Consider the following 26,453-nt stretch of genomic DNA (forward strand, 5'->3'; position numbering starts at 1 on the left):
ACTAATTCCGTATTCCGATGTTGCTGTTTCGACTATCGATCGAGGTTTTTTCTTTTTTTCAAACTGTGAATTTAATATTTACTATCATATTGAAATTTTAACTAATAATTACTGATGTGAACGATAATTTTTTAATCAAAATAACATTTTTACTGATCGTGTGGAAAAGTGAGTATTCACGATTAATTAAAATTTGTTACAAAAATTGAAAACATCAAACAGAAAATATATTGCCATAATAGAAACTTAATATAAAAATAAAAGTATTATATTATTAAAAATATTTAAATTATTATTTTTCATGCGATTCGTAATGAAACAGCGCTCAGAATTTCCAAATCTCTAAACTTGACTTTTTCCTAGCTTTTATTACAATTGAACCACACTGTTTTAGGAAGCCGAGGTCCGCGTGCTGCCCTTCAAGCACTACTAGTATGAAGATAATCGAAGATGCTCTGTAAGGCCCAATGTAAGAGGCGTGTTTTTTAAGCGAACCATGTTATGAAAATAATAGAAAGTTGTTTAGTTTCGACAATGAAGTCATCAGAGACGAAGCATTTAACTCGCACAAGCATCAGACAAGGAATCAGTCATGTTCTTGATGTTGGTACCATCTCGGCATTCACCTGCAGCATTTATGGAAAACGGAGAAAATGTATCCCTCGACGATGAACTGCCATTTTTTTACGGTTCTTCCACTCAAGTCTTACAAGGAGCCCACACGCCAGTCGGGTTTTTATAATTTTTTTTGTATTTCAAGACTCAAATATTGCCGGCCGGAGTGGCCGAGCGGTTCTAGGCGCTACAGTCTGGAACCGCGCGACCGCTACGGTCGCAGGTTCGAATCCTGCCTCGGGCATGGATGTGTGTGATGTCCTTAGGTTAGTTAGGTTTAAGTAGTTCTAAGTTCTAGGGGACTGATGACCACTGCAGTTAAGTCCCATAGTGCTCAGGGCCATTTTTGAACTCAAATATTTCTCCCCCAAAGCAGCTACATGCATTCTCAAAAATTCTCGAGAAAATCGACTTTCCAAGTTTTCCGACCGCATTAAAACTCTAAAAAAGAGTGACTACTCAACAGGCAATGTGGTTGTGTGTTAGGATGCTCGCCTGCCTTGCAGGGAACTGTGTTTGATACGCGGTTGACGAAAACTTTTAAACAAAGGTTAAAGTTTTGTAAGAATTTCCGTGCAGCATAAAATACAGAAGATAAATCAAATTAATTTGTATTTTTAAAAATTTAAACAATCTCCATTAACAATTTTAAAACTGGATTCTTGTATGCAATATGTAACAAAAAATAGGAAGGCGTGCATTTTCATTAAAATCACAATTAGATATATGCTATTTGGCGTATATTTGATAAATTTTATAGTTGAATCACATAGATATGGAAAAAAAAGAAAAAATAATGACTGAAACGAGACCTCTACAAGCAATCCAGCGATTATCAGTCTGTCGATTTTCTTTCCATCTTTATGTATTTCACGTATCATGCAAATGTTCGTAGAACATGCGACTTTGGTTATAATTTTGCATTGGCTGGGAGCCGAAACGAGCCGCCAAGCCCTCCCACCCTCCCCTCCCCCGCTCCCCTCCCACGCCACCGCACCAGCATCCTCGCAGGACAAGCGAGCATTCTGCCGCCTATCAAATAGTCGACTCTTCATTATGATATTAAAGCGCCCCTCAGAAAGCTCAAAATATAAGAAAATGCAAAAATCGGCTGACGCGTGGTCGTCTTGTTAGCATGACGTCCGCCTTCCCCACCACGTATGCGACAGCTCCGAATTTTATGGCTCTAGAATTACTCTGTATGTCGGTGCATAGTCTACGAACTCTCGGGAAGCTCACATCATTATTTATCAGGCCATCTTTTCAGCTAGTAAAATTAAACACAATGAAGCTGCCATGCAACAAACGTCAGACACTAAGGGTAACCCAAGCTTGGATGTGCAAATGAATACCATTTCAACGCAGCTTCACAAAGTAGGAGTAACACAAAGAGTAGGTAAGGAAAGGTTATGCTGCGGATTTCTCATTCAGAAACTGCATTTTAATGTCGGTTGTTCGTGACAACACTGTATTGCGTAAGAAGGATACATGTCCACCAGCAACCGTCGGAATTACACATCGTGGTTTATACAGTAGTGGAAATCAGTGTAAAGGCAGGTTTTCTATGAAAGTAATATAAATTGTCTGAAGCATATACGTACCGAATTGCGAAAGTGTTCAAATGTTCAAATGTGTGTGCACTCAAAAATGGTTCAAATGGCTCTCAGCACTAGGGGACTTAACTTCTGAGGTCATCCGTCCCCTAGAACGTAGAACTACTTAAACCTAACTAACCTAAGGACATCACACACATCCATGCCCTTGGCAGGATTCAACCTGGGACCGTAGCGGTCGCGCGGTTCCAGACCGTAGCGCCTAGAACCGCTCGGTCACTTCGACCGACTGTGTGCATTCCTAAGGGAGAATTACGAAAGTAATAGGTACATATAAGACATAAGCAATCATGGCGGAATTATATAATTTATTTCATGGTACTAGTAACAAAATAAGGTGTCTGCATTTCCTGGATGGAAATTGATATAAAGGCGCTCGCTGCCCTGTTGTCTTATTGCATTGTTAGTACTCGGTCCAACCTCCGTTCTTCCTAATTACGTCAAAAACTCTCTTAGGCGTTGATTATGTTAGGGTTTATAGTTCTTGAGATGAAATTGTTGCCCACTCTTTTCGTATCGCTCTTTTCAGCTAACATACGAGCCCAAATTGCCTTCCATTGCGATTAACACGCCTTGCAAGGTTTTCCACGAGGTTCAAATCTACGGTATGTGCAGGCCAGGGCACGACATAGATAACTTTACCTTCAAACAACTTTTTTGTTGTAGCAGAAACATGCGCAGATGCAGTATCTCGTTGAAACATTAGACCCTATGTGCTCGTACATTCTAATCCATTCTGTCTCTAGCATCTCAGTTTACATATTAGAGTTCATTATAGTGTTTATCCAAGTAAGACGTGACTTACCCTCAGTGCATAAGGCTACCCACTTCCACCTCCAAAATTTCTGCTCATTCTAACCTGCTGCTCTATTCTCAGATTATGCCAGTCGTATTGAAATCCATCCGGACCATCTAAATTAAACTTCTTATTATCGTTGAAGATCACATTAACCCGTTCTCAAGTCCGTGACATAGGATTTTTAGCAAACTCCAATCTAGCCTGTTTATGTTTGGCCGTTGGAGCAGGTTTCTGCAGTCGCTTCTTGAATGTAAGCTGTTTTCATTTGACTGAATTTGTCGTGCATGTCTGGCACTTACTGATAACTGTAAATTAGCAACAATTTGAGAAGAATAACGGTTAGTGGCACTTGCTTTGCGTAAAAGTAACCTTTTTGATTCCTCAGATAATTTCCTACTTTGACCATATTTTCCGTTTTATCCATATCGTGAGCCCACTCTAAAGAAATTATAAATCACTGTAGCTGAACGTTTCAACTTCTTGGCGATTTGGAGATTACAGAGTCCCATTTTCTGCGATCTTTGCTTTTTTATCACATGATAACCGATTTCCGCGTGGCAATGTCACTCTCGTGGTTTACGCACACTATACGCACTGGCACTAATGGTGTCTGTTTCCTGTCTGCAGGAAAGGCACATACGCACACACTAACAACGCACAGAGCCGATTGCATTTATACCGAGTTCCATCCTCTGACACCTGAATCGTTGATATCTTGTTATGCACTGTACTACTGAGATCAAATGCGATACCGTTATACTGGACTGCATTTGTCAGTACACTGGACCTCATACTACAGCATATACATTTTGCACAACTATTTCAACGAACAATGTTAATTTTCCTACAAACAACCATGCCTTTATATTGATTTACAGGACTGAAGAGCCTGCGAAGTATCCTTCCACGATATTGCTGCTCGCGTTGGGCACTGCCTAAACCTACATGGTACTCCGAAATTCATAATTATGTGCCTGTCAGAGGGCTTAACGAACCACTTTCACGATATTTCTCTACCGTTCCACTCTCGAACTGCGTGCGGGGAAGGCGTACATTTAAATATTTCCGTGCGACCCCTGATTTCTCTTATTTTACTACGACGATTGCTCCTAATGTAGGTACACGAAACTTTTCCATTTGGCGTGCAAGATTAAATCACGTGATGCTGAGCGAGTTAGTTTAGAAAACGAGAAACTTAAAGTAGTAGATGAGTTTTGCTATTTGAGCAGCAAAATAGCTGATGATGGCCGAAGCAGAGGATATAAAATGTAGACTGGCAATGATAAAAATAGGGTTTCTGAATAAGAGAAATTTGTTAACATCGAATATAGGCTTAAGAGTTAGGAACTCTGTTCTGAAGGTATTTCTCTGGAGTGTAACCATGTATGGAAGTGAAACATGGTTGATAAACGGTTTAGACAGGAAGAGAATAAAAGCTTTTGAAATGTGCTGCTGAGAATAATGCTGCAGGTTAGATGGGTTGATCACATAACTAATGAGGAAGTACTGAATAGAAGTGTGGCGACAATAAATTTGTGGCACAACTTGACCAAAAGAATGGATCGGTTGATAGAACACATTTTGAGACATCAAGGGATCACCAATTTAGTGTTACATGGAAGTGTGGGGAGTGAAGGTGACAGAGGGAGACCAAGAGATGAATACAGTAAGCAAATTCAGAAGGACGTAGGTTGCATTAGTTATTCGGAGATGAAGAGGCTTCCACAGGATAGAGTAGCGGGGAAAGCTGGATCAAACCAGTCTTTGGACTGAAGACCACAACAGCAACAGATGGACGTCAACTAAATATTTTCGCTTTCAGGGGAGAATATGGAATCGGTGGGTTCAGGGAATCCAAACTCCGTACAGGCTGGCACAGCCACGTCTAGAACCTTGGATCAGGAAATAGGCTTGTTTGCAGCAAGACAAGTATCCTTACGAACAGTGCGATGACTGCTGAACCACCACGGAGAGTCGGTGAAGTAGCCATTGTTGAGTCTTCCCTTGAGACACCTATGTATACTGCGCATTTTTTCCTTGTTTTAGTTCATACTACCTCTTCCCAAAATATGGAAAGCAAAGAACTCGCAAGAGATGAGATTTGTTTCACAGTACCGAAGATGTAAACGTGCTCATAGTTCTTCAGGTAAGAGTTTACGTCATAGTAACGGGTCCCTCAACACTCTTTTGAGGTGCTCCCCCAATTAGCATTATATCTGTTTCCTCCCGTTAAGAACGACACGATGGGTTCAATGTGCTTGCAAGGCCTGCATCGCCACAAATCTGGTCTGCTACCCCGTAAACTTGTATCTTGTTCGCTAAATGGCGGTGTGGAACTACGGAAGGTGTTTTGAAAAGTTCTCGGAACTGAATAGAAGAAAAAGTACTTACATCACTGAAACTTTTTTTATTTTTCAGTGTAGTCTCCTTGTAGATTAATGCACTTGGTCCAACGATTCCCTCCAGGCCTGCAAAATAGTTGTCAACTCCGGCTATCAATTCTTCATTTCAAGTGAATCTTCGTCCACCAAGAAAAATTTTCCGTTTTGGGAAGAGATGGGAGTCTGACGGAACCATATCAGGTGAATAAGCGGGCGTGGCAACAACTCATACCTTACTTCGTGTAATTTTGCCCTGGCGACGGCACATGTTTTTGATCCTGCGTCACGAGTCGCGGCACCCATCATAATTTTTTCATTTCTAATTCTTCAGTTAAAATGTGATGTACCCTTTCAGATGACATCTGGCAAACGTGAGCACTTCCGCGCACTTTCAATCGGCGATCCTCCATGACCACTTTAGTGCATTTTTGCATCTTGGTCAACCACTGCCCGGATGATCATCTAAACTGTCCCGACCAAATTTAAATTAATTTGGCCACTTGGCAGCAGTTGGAATATGGAGGAACAGAGACACCCAGTGCATTCTGGAAATCGGCATGACTGTCCTTTGCTTTCATACCTTTCTTTACGAAGTTCTTAATCACTGTTCGAATCTCGATTTTTTCCGTCTTCGCAAATCACAACGCGGGAACAACGACAGAGCCACGTCACCGCCACAGCGCTCTTCGGAGAGCACTGACGTGGCACTTGTTTACACGCAAGAGTCCAATGAATATCACGTGAACAACTCATTGTGCTAGTGCTGACTTCTCGTCGGGATTCCGAGACCTTTTCAAACCACCCTCGTATACAGAATATCTTCAGGATATCAACCAACGATTCACCAACCAATCTCTCATCATTTACAGCGCTAGAGATCTGATGGACGATCAGAGCGATCTGTCTTTCACAAGATGTCTGTTACAATACCGACAGTCCACTATTAAGATTTTGGTTCTCTAAAAGGGTCATAATTGGTGAGCATACCACGACTTGCATGACTACAAAACAGATATAGGTCCCTAATTATCCGTACCTGCCCGACGACCCTTCTAGAAAACGGGAATTATTCGCTTCGGCTTTTCTTACTACATGTGACATAGTTTTAATATATATTATTACTGTTCTGAAATCATCGTTTCGGGCCTACAAATATTTTACTTCTCCATACGCTCACCTATACAGTTCTTCTGCCACTATTCTAATACATACATATTTCAGTTAACTCACCAAATTGTGACAAATAAATTACGTGTTATAATAACTATTAAAAACTTAAACTAAAGGAACAGATATCTATTTTGTCCACAGCAGTTTTTCATCACAATCGCAGGAATTGTGGGTCAAACATTGCAATACTTCGATGGTGATGTCGTGGATACCTTGCAACGAATCTTTGAACGATGTATCAGGGCAAACCACGCCAGGTGGGCGGTTTTTGCTCTTCGGTCATTAAAATTGAAGTGAGCAGGACCAGTCTTACGACATGGACACAAATTTCAAAACGCATTAGAAGATCGTGAAGATGTTTATTTTCTCTATGACGTTTCATACATTGTTAAACGGAACTTCAGCCGAATCAAAAAAAAAAAAAAAAAAAAAAAAAAAAAAAAAAAAGACCACATCCAGGACCAGCCACTTCACAAAAGTAAATTGTTTTCGAAATTAAATTTAACTGTTTTTAGCAGTAAATTCGAATTAATTTTTCTACTTGGAGCTCTTGACAGTACATATAAGTTATGCCGAGCAGTTCAGCAGAGAAACTGAGCAATAAAAGATAACTCTACATGTTAACTTGCAGAAACAGCTTACTTTTACTTATATAAATTAAACACAAATTTTCTTTCAGGACTGAAACAAGAAAAGCGGAACGTCCTTGACAAGGAAATTGGAATAGCTACAACAGGCTCAGAGTCAACAGCGTCCGCTGAAGGCGTGTCAAGTCTGCAAGCAGGAGCAGAGCACTTAGGAAGAAGCATATTATATGGACGCATTAAACCAGATGGAGCTGCAGTGTCTGAATCGGCAGCACAGTCTTCAGCAGCGTCATTAGGCGGTGGTTCCGGCACAATTAGCGGATCTTCATCAGAGTCAAGTTCAAGTGCTATTGGAGGAGGATTTAATGGTGTCGGTATAGCTGGATCCTCTTCAGAATCTTCATCTGGCTCTTTTGGCACTGGCCTGGGATACAATGGTGCATTTAGTGGGTCGCAATCCCAGTCCGGTGCAATAGCAGGTGGACTAGGCGGATTTGGTGCATCTGGATCTAAGTCACAATCATCAAGTGGATCTTTTGGGGGCGGCTTTGGAGGAATTGGTGCCGCTATCAGTGGATCACAGTCTGAATCAAGTGCTACTGGTGGAAGCTTTCTAGGAAGACATGAAATCAGTGGTGCAGGGTCACAGTCTGGAGCAAGTTCGATTGGAGGTGGAATAGGTGGAATTGGTGCAGCTGGATCTCAATCACAGTCAGCTGCTGGATCTCTTGGTGGAGGGTACAGCGGTCATGGTGGAGTAGGTGGAATTGGTAAAGCTGGGTCACAGTCATCTGGCGGAGCTATTGGAGGTGGGTATGGAGTTCATGGTGGAGTTGGTGGAATATCTGCATCTGGATCACAATCACAAGCAGTAGGTGGATCACTTGGAGGTGGCCATGAAGGTCACGGTGCAGCTATCAGTGGCTCACAGTCTGAATCAACTGCTATTGGAGGTGGCTATCTTGGAGGGCATGGAGTTAGTGGAGCAGGATCACAGTCTGGTGCAACCTCTGTTGGAGGTGGAATAGGTGGAATTGGTGCAGCTGGATCACAGTCGCAGTCATCTGGTGGTGCTATTGGAGGTGGACATGGAGGTTATGGTGGGGTAGGTGTAACTGGATCACAGCCACAGTCATCTGGTGGAACTATTGGAGGTGGGTATGGCGGTCATGGTGGAGTAGGTGGAATTGGTGCAGCTGGATCACAGTCACAGTCATCTGGTGGAGCTATTGGTGGTGGATACGGAGGTCATGGTGGAGTAGGTGGAATTGGTGCAGCTGGATCACAGTCGCAGTCATCTGGTGGTGCTATTGGAGGTGGACATGGAGGTCATGGTGGGGTAGGTGTAACTGGATCACAGTCACAGTCATCTGGTGGAACTATTGGAGGTGGGTATGGCGGTCATGGTGGAATAGGTGGAATTGGTGCAGCTGGATCACAGTCACAGTCATCTGGTGGAACTATTGGAGGTGGGTATGGTGGTCATGGTGGAGTAGGTGGAATTGGTGCAGCTGGATCACAGTCACAGTCATCTAGTGGAGCTATTGGTGGTGGATACGGAGGTCATGGTGGAGTAGGTGGAATTGGTGCAGCTGGATCACAGTCACAGTCATCTGGTGGAGCTATAGGAGGTGGGTATGGAGGTCATGGGGGAGTAAGTGGAACTGGTGCAGCTGGATCACAGTCACAGTCATCTGGTGGCGCTATTGGAGGTGGACATGGAGGTTATGGTGCAGTAGGTGGAATTGGAGCAACTGAATCACAGTCACAGTCATCTGGTGGAGCTATTGGAGGTGGATATGGAGTTCATGGTGGAGTAGGTGGAATTGGTGCAGCTGGATCACAGTCACAGTCATCTGGTGGAGCTATTGGAGGTGGACATGGAGGTCATGGTGCAGTAGGTGGAATTGGTGCAGCTGGATCACAGTCACAGTCATCTGGTGGAGCTATTGGAGGTGGACATGGAGGTCATGGTGGAGTTGGTGGAATTGGTGCAGCTGGATCACAGTCACAGTCATCTGGTGGAGCTATTGGAGGTGGATATGGAGGTCATGGTGGAGTAGGTGGAATTGGTGCAGCTGGATCACAGTCACAGTCATCTGGTGGAGCTATTGAGGGTGGATATGGAGGTCATGGTGGAGTAGGTGGAATTGGTGCAGCTGGATCACAGTCACAGTCATCTGGTGGAGCTATTGAGGGTGGATATGGAGGTCATGGTGGAGTAGGTGGAATTGGTGCAGCTGGATCACAGTCACAGTCATCTGGTGGAGCTATTGGTGGTGGATACAGAGGTCATGGTGGAGTAGGTGGAATTGGTGCAGCGGGATCACAGTCGCAGTCATCTGGTGGTGCTATTGGAGGTGGACATGGAGGTTATGGTGGGGTAGGTGTAACTGGATCACAATCACAGTCATCTGGGGCAGCTATCGGAGGAGGGTATGGAGGTCATGGTGGAGTAGGCGGAATTGGAGCAGCTGGATCACAGTCACAGTCATCTGGTGGAGCTATTGGTGGTGGATACGGAGGTCATGGTGAAGTAGGTGGTATTGGGGCAGCTGGATCACAGTCACAGTCATCTGGTGGAGCTGTTGGAGGTGGATTTGGTGTAGGTGGTGCAATCAGTGGTTCACAGTCTCAATCTGGTGCTATTGGAGGTGGGTATGGTGTTGATGGAGCAATCACTGGATCACAGTCTCAATCCAGCTCAGGAGCATTTGGTGGTGGTTATGATGGATTTGGTGGTTCATTTACTGGGTCTGGATCCCAGTCATCAGCTGGCTCACTAGGTGGCGGATTTGGTGGTGGTGCATTTACTGGATCTCAGTCTCAGTCATCAGCTGGTTCACTAGCAGGTGGACTTGGTGGTGGCTCATTTACTGGGTCTGGATCACAATCATCAGCTGGTTCACTAGGAGGTGGATTGGGTGGTGGCTCATTTACAGGGTCTGGATCTCAGTCATCAGCTGGCTCATTAGGTGGTGGATTTGGTGGTGGTTCATTTACTGGATCTGAATCTCAATCCTCAGCTGGCTCACTCAGTGGTGGGTTTGATGGTGGTTCATTTACTGGATCTGGATCTCAGTCATCAGCTGGCTCACTAGGTGGTGGATTTGGTGGTGGGTCATTTACTGGGTCACAGTCTCAATCATCAGCTGGTTCACTAGGAGGCGGATTTGGTGGTGGCTCATTTACTGGGTCTGGATCACAATCGTCAGCTGGTTCACTAGGAGGTGGACTGGGTGGTGGCTCATTTACAGGGTCTGGGTCTCAGTCATCAGCTGGCTCATTCGGTGGTGGGTTTGGTGGTGGTTCATTTACTGGGTCTGGATCACAATCATCAGCTGGTTCACTAGGAGGTGGTCTTGGTGGTGGCTCATTTGCTGGGTCTGGATCTCAATCCTCAGCTGGATCACTAGGAGGTGCACTTGGTGGTGGGTCATTTACTGGATCTCAGTCTCAATCATCAGCTGGTTCACTAGGAGGTGGGCTTGGTGGTGGATCATTTACTGGGTCTGGTTCTCAATCCTCAGCTGGCTCACTAGGTGGCGGATTTGGTGGTGGTTCATTTACTGGTTCTCAATCCCAATCATCAGCTGGATCACTGGGTGGTGGGCTTGGTGGTGGCTCATTTACTGGGTCTTCCTCTCAGTCATCAGCTGGGAGCTTTGGAGGTGGGTTAGGAGGAAACAGAGGATTTCCTTTAGGTTTCTCAGGCTCAGAATCCCAATCTTCGAGTATAGCAGGAGGGGCAGGTCACTTTGGAGGTCTTTTGCCAAGTGGTATAGGAGGTGGAGCTGGTGGTCTCTTTGGTTTGTTTGGATAAGTTTCATTTATAAGTGACAGACTAAACGCTTAGTGAAATGACTAAATGAGAATTCTTTATATTTATATAAATTATTGTTGATATATGTATCTTTAGACGAGTATCCTTTCATAATTGGCCTTTACATAAGTGTAGATAAGAAATGACCTCAAGTATCCTAATATAATATGTTGTATTATTCCTATAATGTACTACAGCAATGCTTCTGTTGTCAAAGTAGTGAAATAACTTAGGCAACAGCGTTTAAAACTTTCAGTGATGAGCTTCTGAAAAATTAATGTATTTTATTTATTTTTCTGTGCAATTTATTCTGCTCTACTGATAAATGTAATATAAGCTAGGAAATATTAAGAACTAATCTTCTTGCATATGAGCTCATCAGTCCTGAAGTCTCTGCAAGCTGTGAGAAATCTTCATTTCTAATAGCTAGCATTACATTCTATCGATGTTAGATTAAGGTTACTGAAAGATAGAAGCAGAAGCCTGTTGGAAGATATTTAGTGTTACTTTTTTAAAAACGGTTTAGATGCTCTTCTTCTGCGTCACGAGATACCACTGTGCGATCACAACTGTACATTTACTTAATCTTATACTATGCAAGACTGTGAGTAGCGTTTTCAAAAATCATTATATTTATGTCAAACTTAAATCCCTTTTTTTCCTCTGTCGTCCATTCGGACTGATTACACAACTTTCTTCATTATGCATAATTCTCCTTGTTATGACGCTGCCTGGGCTCGACAAATAACTGCAACGACAGATGGAAGGTGTTAAGATGCAGAACTCGTCGTCTTGCAACAACGGTCTTCTGAAAAATGGCAGGGATATGCTAAAGTCTATTCAGATATGTCACCAACTATTTTTGCTATGTCAAAAGGTGTTTATTGTGACATCTGAATAAAACCCATCCCTCCGAGTGAAGGGAATTTGTTAGATGTATTTCGTGCATTCTGCTATCACTGATAGCGTCAAAGAACTGAAAGTGTTAATGTCGTAAATGTGCACATTTGTTACTCGAGATTTTCTGCATAAACGTTTTTGTCTGTTAATCAGAAAGCGTATTTTTATTTAAAAACCTCGCCGCATGAAAACTGAATACTGTCATGGAGGGAAATGGAAACCTTCCCACTCGTGTTTTGCAGTGAAACACTCGAAACAGTTGTTCATAAGGCCCAGGTTCAAGAAAGATCATTATATTCCAAGGTAAGTATTATATATTTATTTGAAATTTACGAATGGTTTTTGAAAAATGCACATCGTCTAAACACAGTTTTTGAAATCTCTTAGATAACATCGATATTCAAGTCAGTCAGTTATACACCACAAGAATCTAGAACGCAATATACCATTTCTTCTATTGTGTGATCTCGTTCTGTAAGAGTAAACTTCAAATAATGGGCACTTCCGGCGGTCTGCAAAATCCGTTGTGTAGTGCAGCTGTTACGAGCAGATGTGTGCAAAAGTAAATGAGTGAAGCAATATCAAAAAACTTAAATTTCCAATTTTTTCCTTTCCTGTAACGTAGGAATTGTGTGTAAACAAAATTCCAAATTAATGGTATCAATAGATGAGTCACAAGATACTAATGCAACAGGTTATCATAGTCACATTTTTAACATTTTCAGGCATCTGAAGCTATAATTGCACAGTGCCTGTCGGATAAAAAGACACAAATAAATAATCTTGCAAGTATTTACTGTAGTCTCTAGTTATGATACTTTCAACATAATTTGATTACATATACAAACAGTAAATCTGCAAGGAAACTACCTAATTTCGTTTAATAATTGCTCTTCTAATCTACAGGTTAACCAGAATCATTAAGTTCAAGATTCAACAGACGACACAGGATCCCACCCTAGGTGCAATTTTGTCAAATATAGACATGGTTGGAGACAGTGGCCGTCATATGAAATAAATTGTTGATGGTGTACAGCAACCAGCCACAAATTGGTTTTAGGCTACTTTATTTAAAAAGTACCGTTACTGGTTTCGAATTTTTCAGATTCATCATCAGACAGTTTTTTCATACTTTCATCAAACCAAATTATACATTGGTCTCCTGTGAGTTGCCCTATGAGAAAACAAGAATTCACAAATACAAACGTGTAATCAAATGGATGCATTACATAATTGTGTGAGAATCTCCATTTGGCGCATTTGTTTTTGCAATTTTCTTGCAATGAAATACATTCTCAAATATGTTTGTATTTTCACAGTCACAAATGTCGATCTGCATCATAAACCACTTTTGTTCGGTTACAAAACGAATAAATTGTCAATGTGCACCACAAGGTTTGATTTACAACATATGCAAATAAATACATACTTTACAAAGTACATGAACATGGAAGATGTTGCAATGCAATGTTATAAAGATATGGCATTTTTTGAGAAAGGAAGCGTAAATTACTTTTATGTTAGATTGACCAAGCTTTTTACATTATATATAAGGCATTAAATGCAGAGAGAAAAGATAAATACAAGGGATTTGTGCAATCTTGCACAAATATCCTTGAGAATGTAATGCATTGCAAGAACACTACAAAAACAAATGTAACAGATGGACATCTCACGTAAGTTACATTCCAACATAAATATGTAGCGCACCCATTTGGTAATACGTTTGTAATTGTGAATTATTGTTTATTCTAGGGCAACTCATAGTAAAGCAAAGTTTAATTTGTTTTGATGAAAGAATAAAAAAACGTTCTAATGATCAATTCAAAAAATTCGGAACCCTTAACGGTACTTTTTTAATACAATAACCTAAAATCAATTTGTGGCTGGTTGCTGCACACCATCGACAATTTATTACCCTAAGTATTTTGAAATTAGACCAAAGGTCAGGCATGAGTATTTCAGATCGGTAAGAGGTCTTCAATGAGGAATGTATGTGACATACATGTTGTGCACATTGTTTTTGTTTAGTTAAAAGTAAATGCCCTCTGCACTATGTAGAGAGTCAATAGTTATGGAAATCCATGGGCAAAATATGAAGTGGGCGCCAGTCCTCCTCCCCAAGCTGGCTCCCTCACCTTTTCCTAGCCGTCCAACACAGTCAGACGCCCTACACCCCCCACAGAATGCCCCCCCTCCCCCACACACTCAGATATCGCCATAACCCTGGCCACTAACTTTTTCAGAGATGACAGTTAAGGGGAAAACGAAATACAATACTGTTTCAGACTGCTTGTGCAATGTTAAGACAAAGACTTCGAAACATATTTTAAGCTGAAAAACATTTCCAAGGGCAGGTATAGAATCTCGCTGTAATTTGTTGATTATGAACTCAGGTTAAAACTGAAGAAGCTTTAGAAAGGGAGGGTATAAAGTAAATGAAACAAGGATAAACTGAAAGAACCAGTGGTTGTTCAGAGCAGATTAGACAGGGAAAAGGAAATACAAACGTCTAAAAAATGAGATTGACAGGAAGTCCAAAATCGCTCAGTAAGTACTGGCAGAGGACAAATGCAAGGCTGTGAAACCACATATAAATAGAGGAATGATGGTATCCACCTGCAGGAAAATTAAAGACACTTTTGGAGAAAAGAGAAGCAACTACGTGAATATCGAAAACTTAGATGGCAAGCCAGTACAGAGGAGAGAAGCTGAGAAGTGGAGGGAATATGTAAGAGAGTCACAACTAAAGTGGGCCAAATACGTTTGAAACAGTTTAGAGCAATAGTCCTAAAGTTTCTGGTTATTAATATTTCCTGGATATTTAAATTTATTATTGAGAATTGTTAATAACTAGAGCATAGTTTAAAATAAATTTTGGCACACATATGAAATAACAATTTCGTAACCCTGGTTACCAACTTAATTTGGTAAAAGGAAAAATGGACTTTGTTCACTCTGGTTGTGAATTTGAATTTGTTGGATGGAACAAAAAATTCAATTCATGCAGTGTTTTTTAAATGATCAATGTATTTTCTAATAGACATAAGTCAGACTATTACACTTACAGTTTAATACAGTTTATTGCAAAACAGAGATCTTGTGATATTTTTCCACACAGCCATATCAGGAAAATTCAAGCAAATCAATACATACATATTCATAATTTTGATTTTCTTGGTTGTTTACTGTATCAGTTGAGTGATTATTGATTAGAGATATATGGGGCAAGAGATCTGTCATGTCCTTCTTCTTAGATGCAGAAATCTTCCATTCCAATCCACCTGGGAGTTCCTGAATGACAGTCGACAATGATAATAATGGCCATCCTCCACTCTTATTTCCAAAGAAAGGAATATCTTCATTCAGAGTTTCCTTGAAAAACATTTTGAATGGGAACATTTCACCACTGTCAACCGCTTTTTGTTTAACCAGTCGAAAGCTTGACCATCAGTAGTTTCTTTTCTGTTGGTAATCACTATCTCCAAAACCTTAATGGATAAGAGTTCCTCTTTCTTCCTACTGATAACATTAAAATGTGGAACCTTCATCTTCGAGGATTTGTCAATTTGGACCCAGTCTTCCAGTGCAAAGATAATTGCATCTTTTTGCTTGCAGATTCAGTTACTAAAAATACAGAATACAGAATACTGGGTCATAAACAAGGTTCAGAAGAGCTCTGATTTCTCTTATTTTATTATGATCATCATTTCTCCCTACATAGGTGGGTGTCAACAAAATACAGGGCTATTACAAATGATTGAAGCGATTTCATAAATTCACTGTAGCTCCATTCATTGACATATGGTCACGACACACTACAGATACGTAGAAAAACTCATAAAGTTTTGTTCGGCTGAAGCCGCACTTCAGGTTTCTGCCGCCAGAGCGCTCGAGAGCGCAGTGAGAAAAAATGGCGACAGGAGCAGAGAAAGCGTATGTCGTGCTTGAAATGCACTCACATCAGTCAGTCATAACAGTGCAACGACACTTCAGGACGAAGTTCAACAAAGATCCACCAACTGCTAACTCCATTCGGCGATGGTATGCGCAGTTTAAAGCTTCTGGATGCCTCTGTAAGGGGAAATCAACGGGTCGGCCTGCAGTGAGCGAAGAAACGGTTGAACGCGTGCGGGCAAGTTTCACGCGTAGCCCGCGGAAGTCGACGAATAAAGCAAGCAGGGAGCTAAACGTACCACAGCCGACGGTTTGGAAAATCTTACGGATAAGGCTAAAGCAGAAGCCTTACCGTTTACAATTGCTACAAGCCCTGACACTCGATGACAAAGTCAAACGCTTTGAATTTTCGGCGCGGTTGCAACAGCTCATGGAAGTGGATGCGTTCAGTGCGAAACTTGTTTTCAGTGATGAAGCAACATTTTTTTTAATGGTGAAGTGAACAGACACAATGTGCGAATCTGGGCGGTAGAGAATCCTCACGCATTCGTGCAGCAAATTCGCAATTCACCAAAAGTTAACGTGTTTTGTGCAATCTCAAGGTTTAATATTTACGACCCCTTTTTCTTCTGCGAAAAAAACGTTACAGGACACGTGTATCTGGACATGCTGGAAAATTGGCTCATGCCACAACTGGAGACCGACCGCATTTCCATCATGATGTTCGGCATTTCTAAACAGGAGATTGGAAAACCGATGGATCGGTCGTGGTGGAGATCATGATCAGCAATTCATGTCATAGCCTCCACGCTCTCCCGACTGAACCCCATGCGATTTCTTTCTCTGGGGTTATGTGAAAGATTCAGTGTTTAAACCTCGTCTACCAAGAAACGTGCCAGAACTGCGAGCTCGCATCAACGATGCTTTCGAACTCATTGATGGGGACATGCTGCGCCGAGTGTGGGAGGAACTTGATTATCGGCTTGATGTCTGCCGAATCACTAAAGGGGCACATATCGAACATTTGTGAATGCCTAAAAAAACTTTTTTGAGTTTTTGTATGTGTGTGCAAAGCATTGTGAAAATATCTCAAATAATAAAGTTATTGTAGAGCTGTGAAATCGCTTCAATCATTTGTAATAACCCTGTATTTACGCATTTGGAAGAGAAAGTTGGTGATTGAAATTTCGTAAATAGATCTAGCCAGAAAGAAAACCGCTTTTGTTTCAGTGACTGCCACCCCATGTCGCATATCATATCAGTGACACTCTCACCCCTATTGCGCGATAACACGAAACGAGCTGCCCTTCATTCGTTTTTTTTGAGATCCCCTTCCACCACTTGTCTCATCACAAACATACATAAAACCTTCATCAGTTTTGAAGCAATGGTCTCCCAAATTGTACATGAAGATGTTTCTTTTGCAATAAGCAGTGAGATTATAAGCTTCAGAAAAGGCAAGGCCTTCTACAGATCAAATGTACAAGCATACACACTGTTTGAGGCGTTCTCCTTGTCAGTGGGGAGTGCTGTTTTAGCCTGCTCAACTCTCCAAGTGAGGAGTTCTGTAGCAAGGGCTATTTTGTCTGTCTCATTTGGTGCACGGATTTTCATTTCTAAAGCATCATAAAGTCGATAAGTAATTTTATTAGGAGGCTTAGAGTGCACATTAAATTTATTGTTGATAATCCTGTGATACATTTTCTCATTTACTGGTTTCATTCCCTCTGATCCACATTTTTCCAAATAAAGAAGGTACTTCTGTGAGCTGAAAGGTTAGGATGCGAATACTTCCTGTCAGGATTATCTGTTCTAAAATAATGACTGCATTATGCAGGAAAATATTTTATATGTGCGGTTACACTGCTATGATCTACCTTATTGCCTTGGATATGTTATCCACGTTTATCTATGACTGAAAGAACTTCCTCGTTCGATATGCAGCTTGTAATGTAGCAAAAAAATACTTCTTGCATACTAATATTTTCCTCATTTGCCCGAAGAGTATAGAAGCAGGTGTAAGATTTTGCTGTTCCACTATTATCACGATGTCAGGATCTAATAGCTCTGTTTACTTTTACTAAACCCTATAGATAAGTGTTGTGCTTTGAATAACCCCCCAGTTTCCAAAATGAATCTAATATATTATACTTTCTTCGTTGAGAAATTTATCAGTGACTGATACTTCTAGACATAATTTTACAAGTGCTTCCTAATATTCTCCTTCCAATAGCGCTTTGTCTTTTACACTTTCTCCCTCTTTCAATATTTTCAGTTAGACTAAACTGAGAATATATCTTGGAATTTCCTACAACTGGTGGGGATGCTCCTTCATACACTCAAACAAATCAAAACAAATTAAATTTCATATAGAACACAGTACCTCATAGGAATAATTCTTATACAGTTATAAAATACAATTCTTAATTTCCTACAGTGTAATAGAAGCAGATTAATATAAATGTCCACTTACCAACAGTAGAATCACGAGCAAAATATCTACTTCTTGTGCTGCGATCTTCATGTTTCTTGTTACTGAGTTTGGAAATAGTATCTGAAAAAAATATAAATTGTATAAGGTTATATCAAGACTTGGTTGTACAATCGCTGTTAAACAACGAAGCTAGAACACAGCAACTAAATACATAAGTGACAATGCACACTACATAAGCAGTTTGTTGATACACAAAAGATAACCTCAAAACGAAAAAAGCTGAATTTTCGACTAGTGATAATTATGGCTTATTACCTAGGATTGAATCAAATGGTCTGACAGACTATGAATTCCGAACATACTCTTGATAAGGATCATAATCAGCTTTGGTAGACATGTTATTGAGCACATAAAACACGCACAAAGAAAAGTCTTGGTTCGCTAGGGCAACAGAAAAAGGCAAGAAACATTCAACTTGCACAGATAGTGCTGCCATCTGTGAAGAAGGAAATGACATAGGGACTCTGTTCGGTGTGGCAGTGACTATATCAATGTCTTCTTAGTGACAGATAGCATTTATCGCCAAACTTCATACAAGCAGACATAGTCCAATTTGACTGTGAATCCCTCATGCAGAATGGCTATACAAGGGAAGTGAACTTAAACACAATATGACAAAAAGGAGAAGGAAGCAAATGAAGATGAGGTGAGAGATACAACACTGCGAGACGAATTTGACAGTGCACTGAGCCACCTAAGTGGGAACAAGGCCTCTGGAGTGGAAGACCAACATTCCCTCACCGGAATTATTTATATCCTCTGGAGAGGATGAGAAAACTATTCCACCATGTGTTACGGTGCCTACGACTTCAAGAAGAATTAGACCAGTTCCAAAAAATGGCAGCTGCTGACATGAGTGAATATTATGGGGCCATCAGCTTAGTAAGTCACGAATGCAAGATACTGACAAGGATTATATGCAGAAGAATGGGAAAACTGGTAGAAGCCGCCGTCAGGAAGTATCAGTTTGGGTTCTGAAGAAGTGTGTGTGGCCGCAGTTACCATACAATTTACCTTAGAAGACAGACTGAAGAAAGGAAAACCTACCGATAACGTTTGTAGATTTAGAGAAAACATTTGCTAATATTGACTCTAATAGACTCTTTGAAATTCTGAAGGTAGCAGGAACAAAATGCAGAGAGCAAAAAGCTATCTGCAACTTGTACAGAAACCAGACTGAAGTTATAAGAGTCAAAGAACAGGAAAGGGTGGCAGTAAAGGATATTATTGTATCTGTACCTCGTACGATCAGTAAAGGAAACAAAGGTGGAATTCGAAAAGTGGGTTAAAGTTCAGAGAGAAGAATTAAAAACTTTGAGGTTTTCCGATCACATCGTAATTCTGTCAGTTAAAGAGCAGTTGAATGAAGTGGACAGCGTCTTGAAAACAGATTATAAGATGAATACAAACAAAAGTAAAACAGGGTAATGGAAAATAGTCGAATTAGGTCAGGCGATGTTGAGGTAATTCGATTAGAAAATGAGAGGCTAAAAGTATGAGATGAGTTTGCTATTTGAGTAGTAAAATGACGGATGACTGCCGAAGTAAAGCGAATATAAAATACAGATAGGAAATACCACAAAAGATTTTTCCGCAAAAAGAAATTTGTTGACATCGAACATAAATTTATACGTCAGTAATCTTTGCTGAAGATGTACGCCTTGTATGGAGGCGAAACTTGGACGATAAACATTTCAAACAAGCGGAAAACAGAAGCTTTTGAAACGTGGTATTACACAAGAATGTTATAGATAAGATGTGTAGACCGAAAATTTAGTGAAAAGGTACTGAATCGAACTGGGAAGCAAACAAATTTATGACACAACCTGTCTAAACGAAGGGATCTTTTGATAGGACACTTCCTGAGCCATCAATATATCGTTAATCTGGCAATGGAGGGATGTGGGCGCAGACTGTGGGTTGGGGAAGAAGATTTTAGAGGAATATCAAGGCCTGGCTACAGTAAGACAGTTCAAGATTGCTGTAGATTGCAGTAGTTACGTATAGATGTAAAGACTTGCGCCGAACAGACTAATGCAGAGCGCTGCATCAGATTAGATTTAGGACTGAAGACTTCATAAACAATATTAGCAATATTTTCCTTGATATATTAATACCTGAAACAGCTGTTCGTATCTATATCAATGCATATAATATACGGCGAATGGTGCACAAAGCAGAGTATTCTCATGAAATTTGCGTTTAATTAGTAAGACAAGATTCTTCTGTTCAGATTAAAAACACTATAAATTAATGAAATACAACACAGATTAATAACTTTTTCAGGCGACGATCTATAACACGAATATATTTTAAGAAATATATGTTAACTTTGCTGTCTTGAATTTTACACTTTTATTCCTATCTGCTTTGGTTTTCAGTCATCATCCACAATGAATGAGTCACGATTATATATATATTGTTTTCTGCTATTTCCTGGATCTTTATTGAAACTGGTCGGAATAAACGTGTAAAATTCAATACAGCAAAGTCAACAAGCATTTCTTAAAACAGACTAATACCACAAAAAGTATAGTAATAACTGGTATAGTATTGGAAAACAAAACAGAAACGGGAAATTAATTTAAAGAAAGAATCTAAGTTAAATATCGATGTTAAAATATAAACTGCTAATGAAATGAATGTGCTTATTTTATCTCTGCCTCTGTACCGAAATATATTTGGATGTCCATGTCTCTTTATCTGTTAGTTTGCTATTTGAGAACTGAACTGTTTGTATCTATAACAAAGAACATGTGATGCAAGTGTTATAATCTAATGAGTTCGGACTATTCAGCACACTCTCACACAGACCACATCATTTAATGTTGAGAAGCTTTCAAATCTTGAATACGTAGTTCACTAACTGGTATTGCCAGTTAACAGATTTGGTAGCCCTAGAGTATGAACTTGACTTGTAAGTAATAGCAATCATTTACATGAATCACGAATAATTATTCTGAATGTCCAAAGAGGAAATTCTGAACTGATATAAAGATGCAAGAATCGATCTTTCATTCTGAGCGAAAGAACTCTTCAACTGTATAATCTGTCGATATAGCTTTAATTCTTTGTCACTCATACCACACGCACAGTTCTCACTCACTTCATAAAGTTCAGTCACCTTTCACCTTGATCACAGGAAGCTGCTGCGCATCCTGAAATTCTTAAGTACGACACACACAGAAATAGATTTTACGCCTTGCAGATAGATTATGGGCTCACCTGGGTGCAATGGTAAACTGATCCGCATAAATTCGAAATTCGTGGACTGGAGTGAATGCGATTTGCAAGCAAAATTATCGAATGATGACAAGATAACTATTACGACCGTGCAGAAATTGCAGATTCTTCCACATAAGCATGTTATATGCAACCCCTGTCTGAAGTGTAGCAGTCACTCAATAATAATGGTTCTTGGGAAGTCAAAAATTAATTTCTAAAACGCACCTTAATTTCATATATGTGCTGAATAATCTTCCTACAGCACTCTACATATATTTGACATCACACTTCCATTTTCATTTAACTTCAAACGTAAAATTTCTCTTATGTGCCAAAGATGGTGCATGACAATTAACACAAAACACTCCCGTTTAGAACATGTCTGCCTTCATGTACGATTAAAGTCAGAGTCGTCTTTCTATGTGCTGTCACACTTAGCAAACGCATAAAAACAAAGAATAATTAAGGAGTGAGCGACAGTATTGCAGGGAGCAGCGTCTGCATAAGTATGTCGTCTCTGGTGCTTGCTGTTACACCTTTCACATTCAACTGTTCAGGTGTGTGTTACACAAGAGCACGAAATGCACTACTCAGCGCCGACAGTTCGCGCCTCAGTACAGCGTTATTCCTCTTCTTATGGGTTTTCGCAGTAAATAAAAGGCTATTGCTTAAGCCTATTCGTATTTTTCTTCGTGTTTCCCTCATTCCATTATTTTATGATAGTCAATATCTCGCGTTCTTTCATTTGCTGTAAACCAAATAATCGATCTTGACTCATCGTAGAACGTAAGCTGTGTTATTATTTTTAGCATGGAGAAAGAAAACAACTATCGCAATAGCCGCAAGTAGTGTTAGACACACCAGGGCGCCTGTGTGTATGTCAAGATAACTCTATATCAGTGAGCTATCTTTTGCAAATATCAGAACCTTTAAGTGCTATACACGAGACGGTTTTGATTTTTTAAAATTCAAACAAAGCTCTGATTAACAACAGCCTCATGGAAACAGAGGAGAAGCACCATCAGGAAATGTCATTGTAAACGAAGTGCATCATTGTTAGGACGTTCTTAGGTGGTAGATATCAACAAGTAATGTATTGTCCTTCATATGTTTTCAACCTCCTTAATTCCTTGAAACCGCTTACTTAGGTTCGAACAAATGCCGTCAATCGTTGGATAAAAAAAAATCACTCTAAAATCTGGAAGATTGTTGAAGTGATTCTTTATATTTTCGACGAAAGGGAAGAGCTGCATTTTGCTATTATTAGTAAGACATCAATTACTCTTTTTAAAACATTATGGTAAACATCTTACTCTTACATTTTTTGAATATGTCATCACTTGCTCCTTATTGTTTACATTGGTCATACATATGAATTTACCTGAGGTTGTGAGTGTCTATGAGTTGGAATCCTTTAGCAGAAACTTTTCCATTCTCTCACACCCTTTGTGCTGAATGTACTCTGAGATTCTGTGATATGCGTCAGTTTAAATTAAATAACAGAAAGGAGCGACGCGAGGAGCAACACAAGTGGCTGTGGTGTGGAGCGCTGAGCGAAATAAACGTACAAGGGAGCAGTTTTCATAATAAGACACTCAGGCCTTTATTGTCCAAACTAAATAACATTTCCATCAGAATTCAAGCATTCAAATTCCAACTAATGAGTAAGCTGCGATACAAAATTACATAATCACCTATGTTCCTCCTGTTCGCCCAGAATGACTACAATTATCACAACTAAAAAGTTGCACACTAAATTGAAATGACTGAGAATCTGAAATCACTACAGTTACCAAGATTGAGTGACAGTTACTCGTATAAAGTCTGTATGCCCAAATGGGGTTGAAAGTAATGCAAAAAAATCTCTTTTAAAGAAGTATACAATAAAACATGGAAATAACAGTGTTGAATAACTTCAGTATTAAAAATCAGATTTCAGTCCCAAAATGGTTAACATCTTGCGCCCAAAGTGGCGTTAATAGTAATGATAAAGTATCGTTAATCAAACAATGAATTTAAATAACTATAAATTATAGAACAACTTCTGTTCAAAATTGTCTAATACAAGAAATTTTCATTTAAAGCAATAAGTAATAAGACACAGAAACAACAATGTCAATTAACTTCGGTATTAAAAATCAGATTCCGATTCCAATATAACTAACTTTGGGAGCGAAAAAATACTGCTCCCAAATGGTGACGACAGTAAGACCAAAAATTCTCCATTTGAACAGTAATAACTAATCACAGAAAATTATGAGCATTCAACAAACAAGAATAACCAAGTGACTGTGCAGACAACCACCCCCAAGACGCGGCTCAACACTTCGACAGCACGACGATGCGCCGAAACTGCCCCACGGTGAGAAAGGAGAGACAGATGCAGTGTACATCTACAAAACGTTAAGGTTGTGCACTAACGACTAATAACGGCCAGGATACTATAGTAAATTACACCGATACAATGCCATGTAAGAACAAGTCATCGTGTGAGCTACGTTAAGACACAGAGCGGAAATCAACAAGCACGGGAACGAATCGCACACGAGCATAAAAATGGCAGCCGCTCTACACAGAATCTCATCACAGCTAATGCGGCCCGTAAAACGAACTCGTAAGCGCACGAGAAACCAGAAAAGCTAACGAATCTCCCACAACAGTCTGATTCTCGTTAACTGCAAACAGAGTGTTCCATCTAAACTGTACAGTGGTCAGCCGAGTAACGGGTGTGTGCAACCAGTACTGGTTGAAACTCACCTGCTGCCAAGAACGAATAACTCATTTATATGATATTAAATAACAGAAAAATCACATTACACTCGGTTTAAAAGTGTTACATAACTCAATGTAACTTACCATTGCATGGCACGATTGAATTAATCAAAAGTAAATGCTCCAAATCGACACAGGCCAGCTAGAATACTTAACTACAGTTTACTGTCACCGAATCTTTTAAAGAATCAACGGACTGCTAAACCTCGATCTTGCGGCAGCACGTAATCAATACTCGGTGCAACCGTCAACACAGCTTTCCTACTCGCGCTCAGCTGACAAATCCAGCCGAGACAGTCTCCTTCCAGCAGGTCACTCTAATCGCCCTGCTGAGAATACAGGTCGCGCGACGCCTGTTCTCCAGGCGGCTTGACCCACTGTAGAAATACTAAAATGAGGATGATGAACACCAGGCTGTACCCGGAAAAAGGCGAGGACTGTTCTTGACCGACTCCGAGCCACCTCCCTGCTGCGCGTAAAGGCCGGCAAATGGCGCTGCAGATCCGCCAAAGCGAGAGCTTTAGCCAAAGCGCGCGGCGGAGAGATACCATGAAACCGAATCGATACACCGCGGGCGAGCCACACTGCTCATTCTGTATCGCCATTTCAGAAAAGAACCAGAGAATTTGACATTAATGTAGGAGCATAGTGGGAAGTGTCGAAGGGAGGAAATAGATACATCAGCTGTAGCGGGACATGGCTTGTAGTGAGAAAACTACTAGAGAATGTTTAATGGACTCAGGTACTGGTAGCCACAAGCGGATACTACAGTAACCCGTAGACACTGCTGACAGTGTTTACTTGCTACATACGCCAATAATTTTAATCGGAAGAGGAAGTTATGTAGCTCAGTGATATGTTGTTTTTGTTTCTGAGGACCAACCGTACCTGTCTTCCAACGTTGGACAATATCGGCAGTGCTGACAACAATCAACAGTGATGGCCAAATTGCAATAGAAGTTAAAAGGCAGTCAGCAACGATACATTGTGTGAATATGATGTATGTCCAGAAGACTACCGCTCTAGAAGCTGTCCTCCCCAAATGGGGGTTAAACGTTGGGTTTCTCACCAAAATCCATAGGATCACGGCATAATAGCCTCGAGAGATAAAGTATAACAGGTCAGTTCCCCCAGATGCTGACCACTTATTAGCCCGCTACCGTTAAGTGCTAACATACTCGTAGTTACAGCTATAATACTTAATACAGAAAGGGAACCAGGTTTTAAATGAGTAGACCAATGTTACGTAATGAGTATTTAATATTTTATTGGTGTAAGTGACATAACTGACTTAATATGAAGTGAGCCTCAGGGACAGGTAAGATCTCAAGAACATTAAAACACGATTTGTATTACAGAGTAATACATAGGATGTCACAGGAATATAAATATAGTGTAGCTAGCGAAGCACACAAAAAATTCTTAGGATATTATAGGAACACAACGTCAGATTAAGACAAATTACAGTATGGCTTATACCGATCATACTACTGCACTTCAAATGTGGATAATTTGAATAACACATACCACTCACATTGAATGGTATTGTATCAAATCGGGCCTGTTAAGAGATTCAGTGATCGAGAAGCAGTTTCCCTACAGAAAGCTCAAACGTATCTTAACCTGTACTTTATTGGTAGCTCAGATTTTTGTGCTTGCTAGAAAGTTATTAACAACGTGAGTTCCTGAACATGGGCACGATTTTTGACTGTAGTGAGAGTCTTTCAGTCTTTATGTTTATCGTTCTTATTCCTGATACTGATTTTGTAAAGTGAAGTAAGTCTCGGCGACGACTTGGTCATTAAAGGCGAATGATGATGATGACGATGTTTGGTTTGTGGGGCGCTCAAGTGCACGGTCATTGGCGCCCGTACGAAGTCCCAATTTTTACGCAGTCCAAATTTTTCACAGTCCAATCTCGCCACTGTCACGAATGATGATGAGGATGAAATGATGAGGACAACACAAACACCCAGTTCCTGAGCGGCGAAAAGCCCCAACCCGACATTAGAGCCGAAGTACAAACTTGGACTGTGCGAGGAAATTGCTCACTGAAGTCGAAAGCAAACTCGTCAGCATTCACCTTAAGTTACATAGGAAAACCACAGGGAACCGAAATCAGGATGGCCGAACGAAGATTTAAATTGCCGTCGTTTCGAATGCGAGTCCACCCAGTA

General features: G+C 40.5%; 1 protein-coding gene across 1 annotated transcript in view; it reads right to left on the reverse strand.

Annotated features, from left to right (window-relative positions):
- The window catches only part of LOC126123319 (uncharacterized), a 150,884-nt gene that overhangs the window by 117,247 nt on the left and 7,184 nt on the right, over positions 1-26,453 (reverse strand). The window contains exon 2 of the mRNA XM_049915099.1: positions 18,259-18,339. Coding sequence (XP_049771056.1) covers positions 18,259-18,339 — 81 coding nt within the window. The remainder of the gene's footprint in view (positions 1-18,258; positions 18,340-26,453) is intronic.

This window comes from Schistocerca cancellata, chromosome 1 (genome assembly GCF_023864275.1).
Source record: "Schistocerca cancellata isolate TAMUIC-IGC-003103 chromosome 1, iqSchCanc2.1, whole genome shotgun sequence".
Lineage (NCBI taxonomy): Eukaryota > Metazoa > Arthropoda > Insecta > Orthoptera > Acrididae > Schistocerca > Schistocerca cancellata.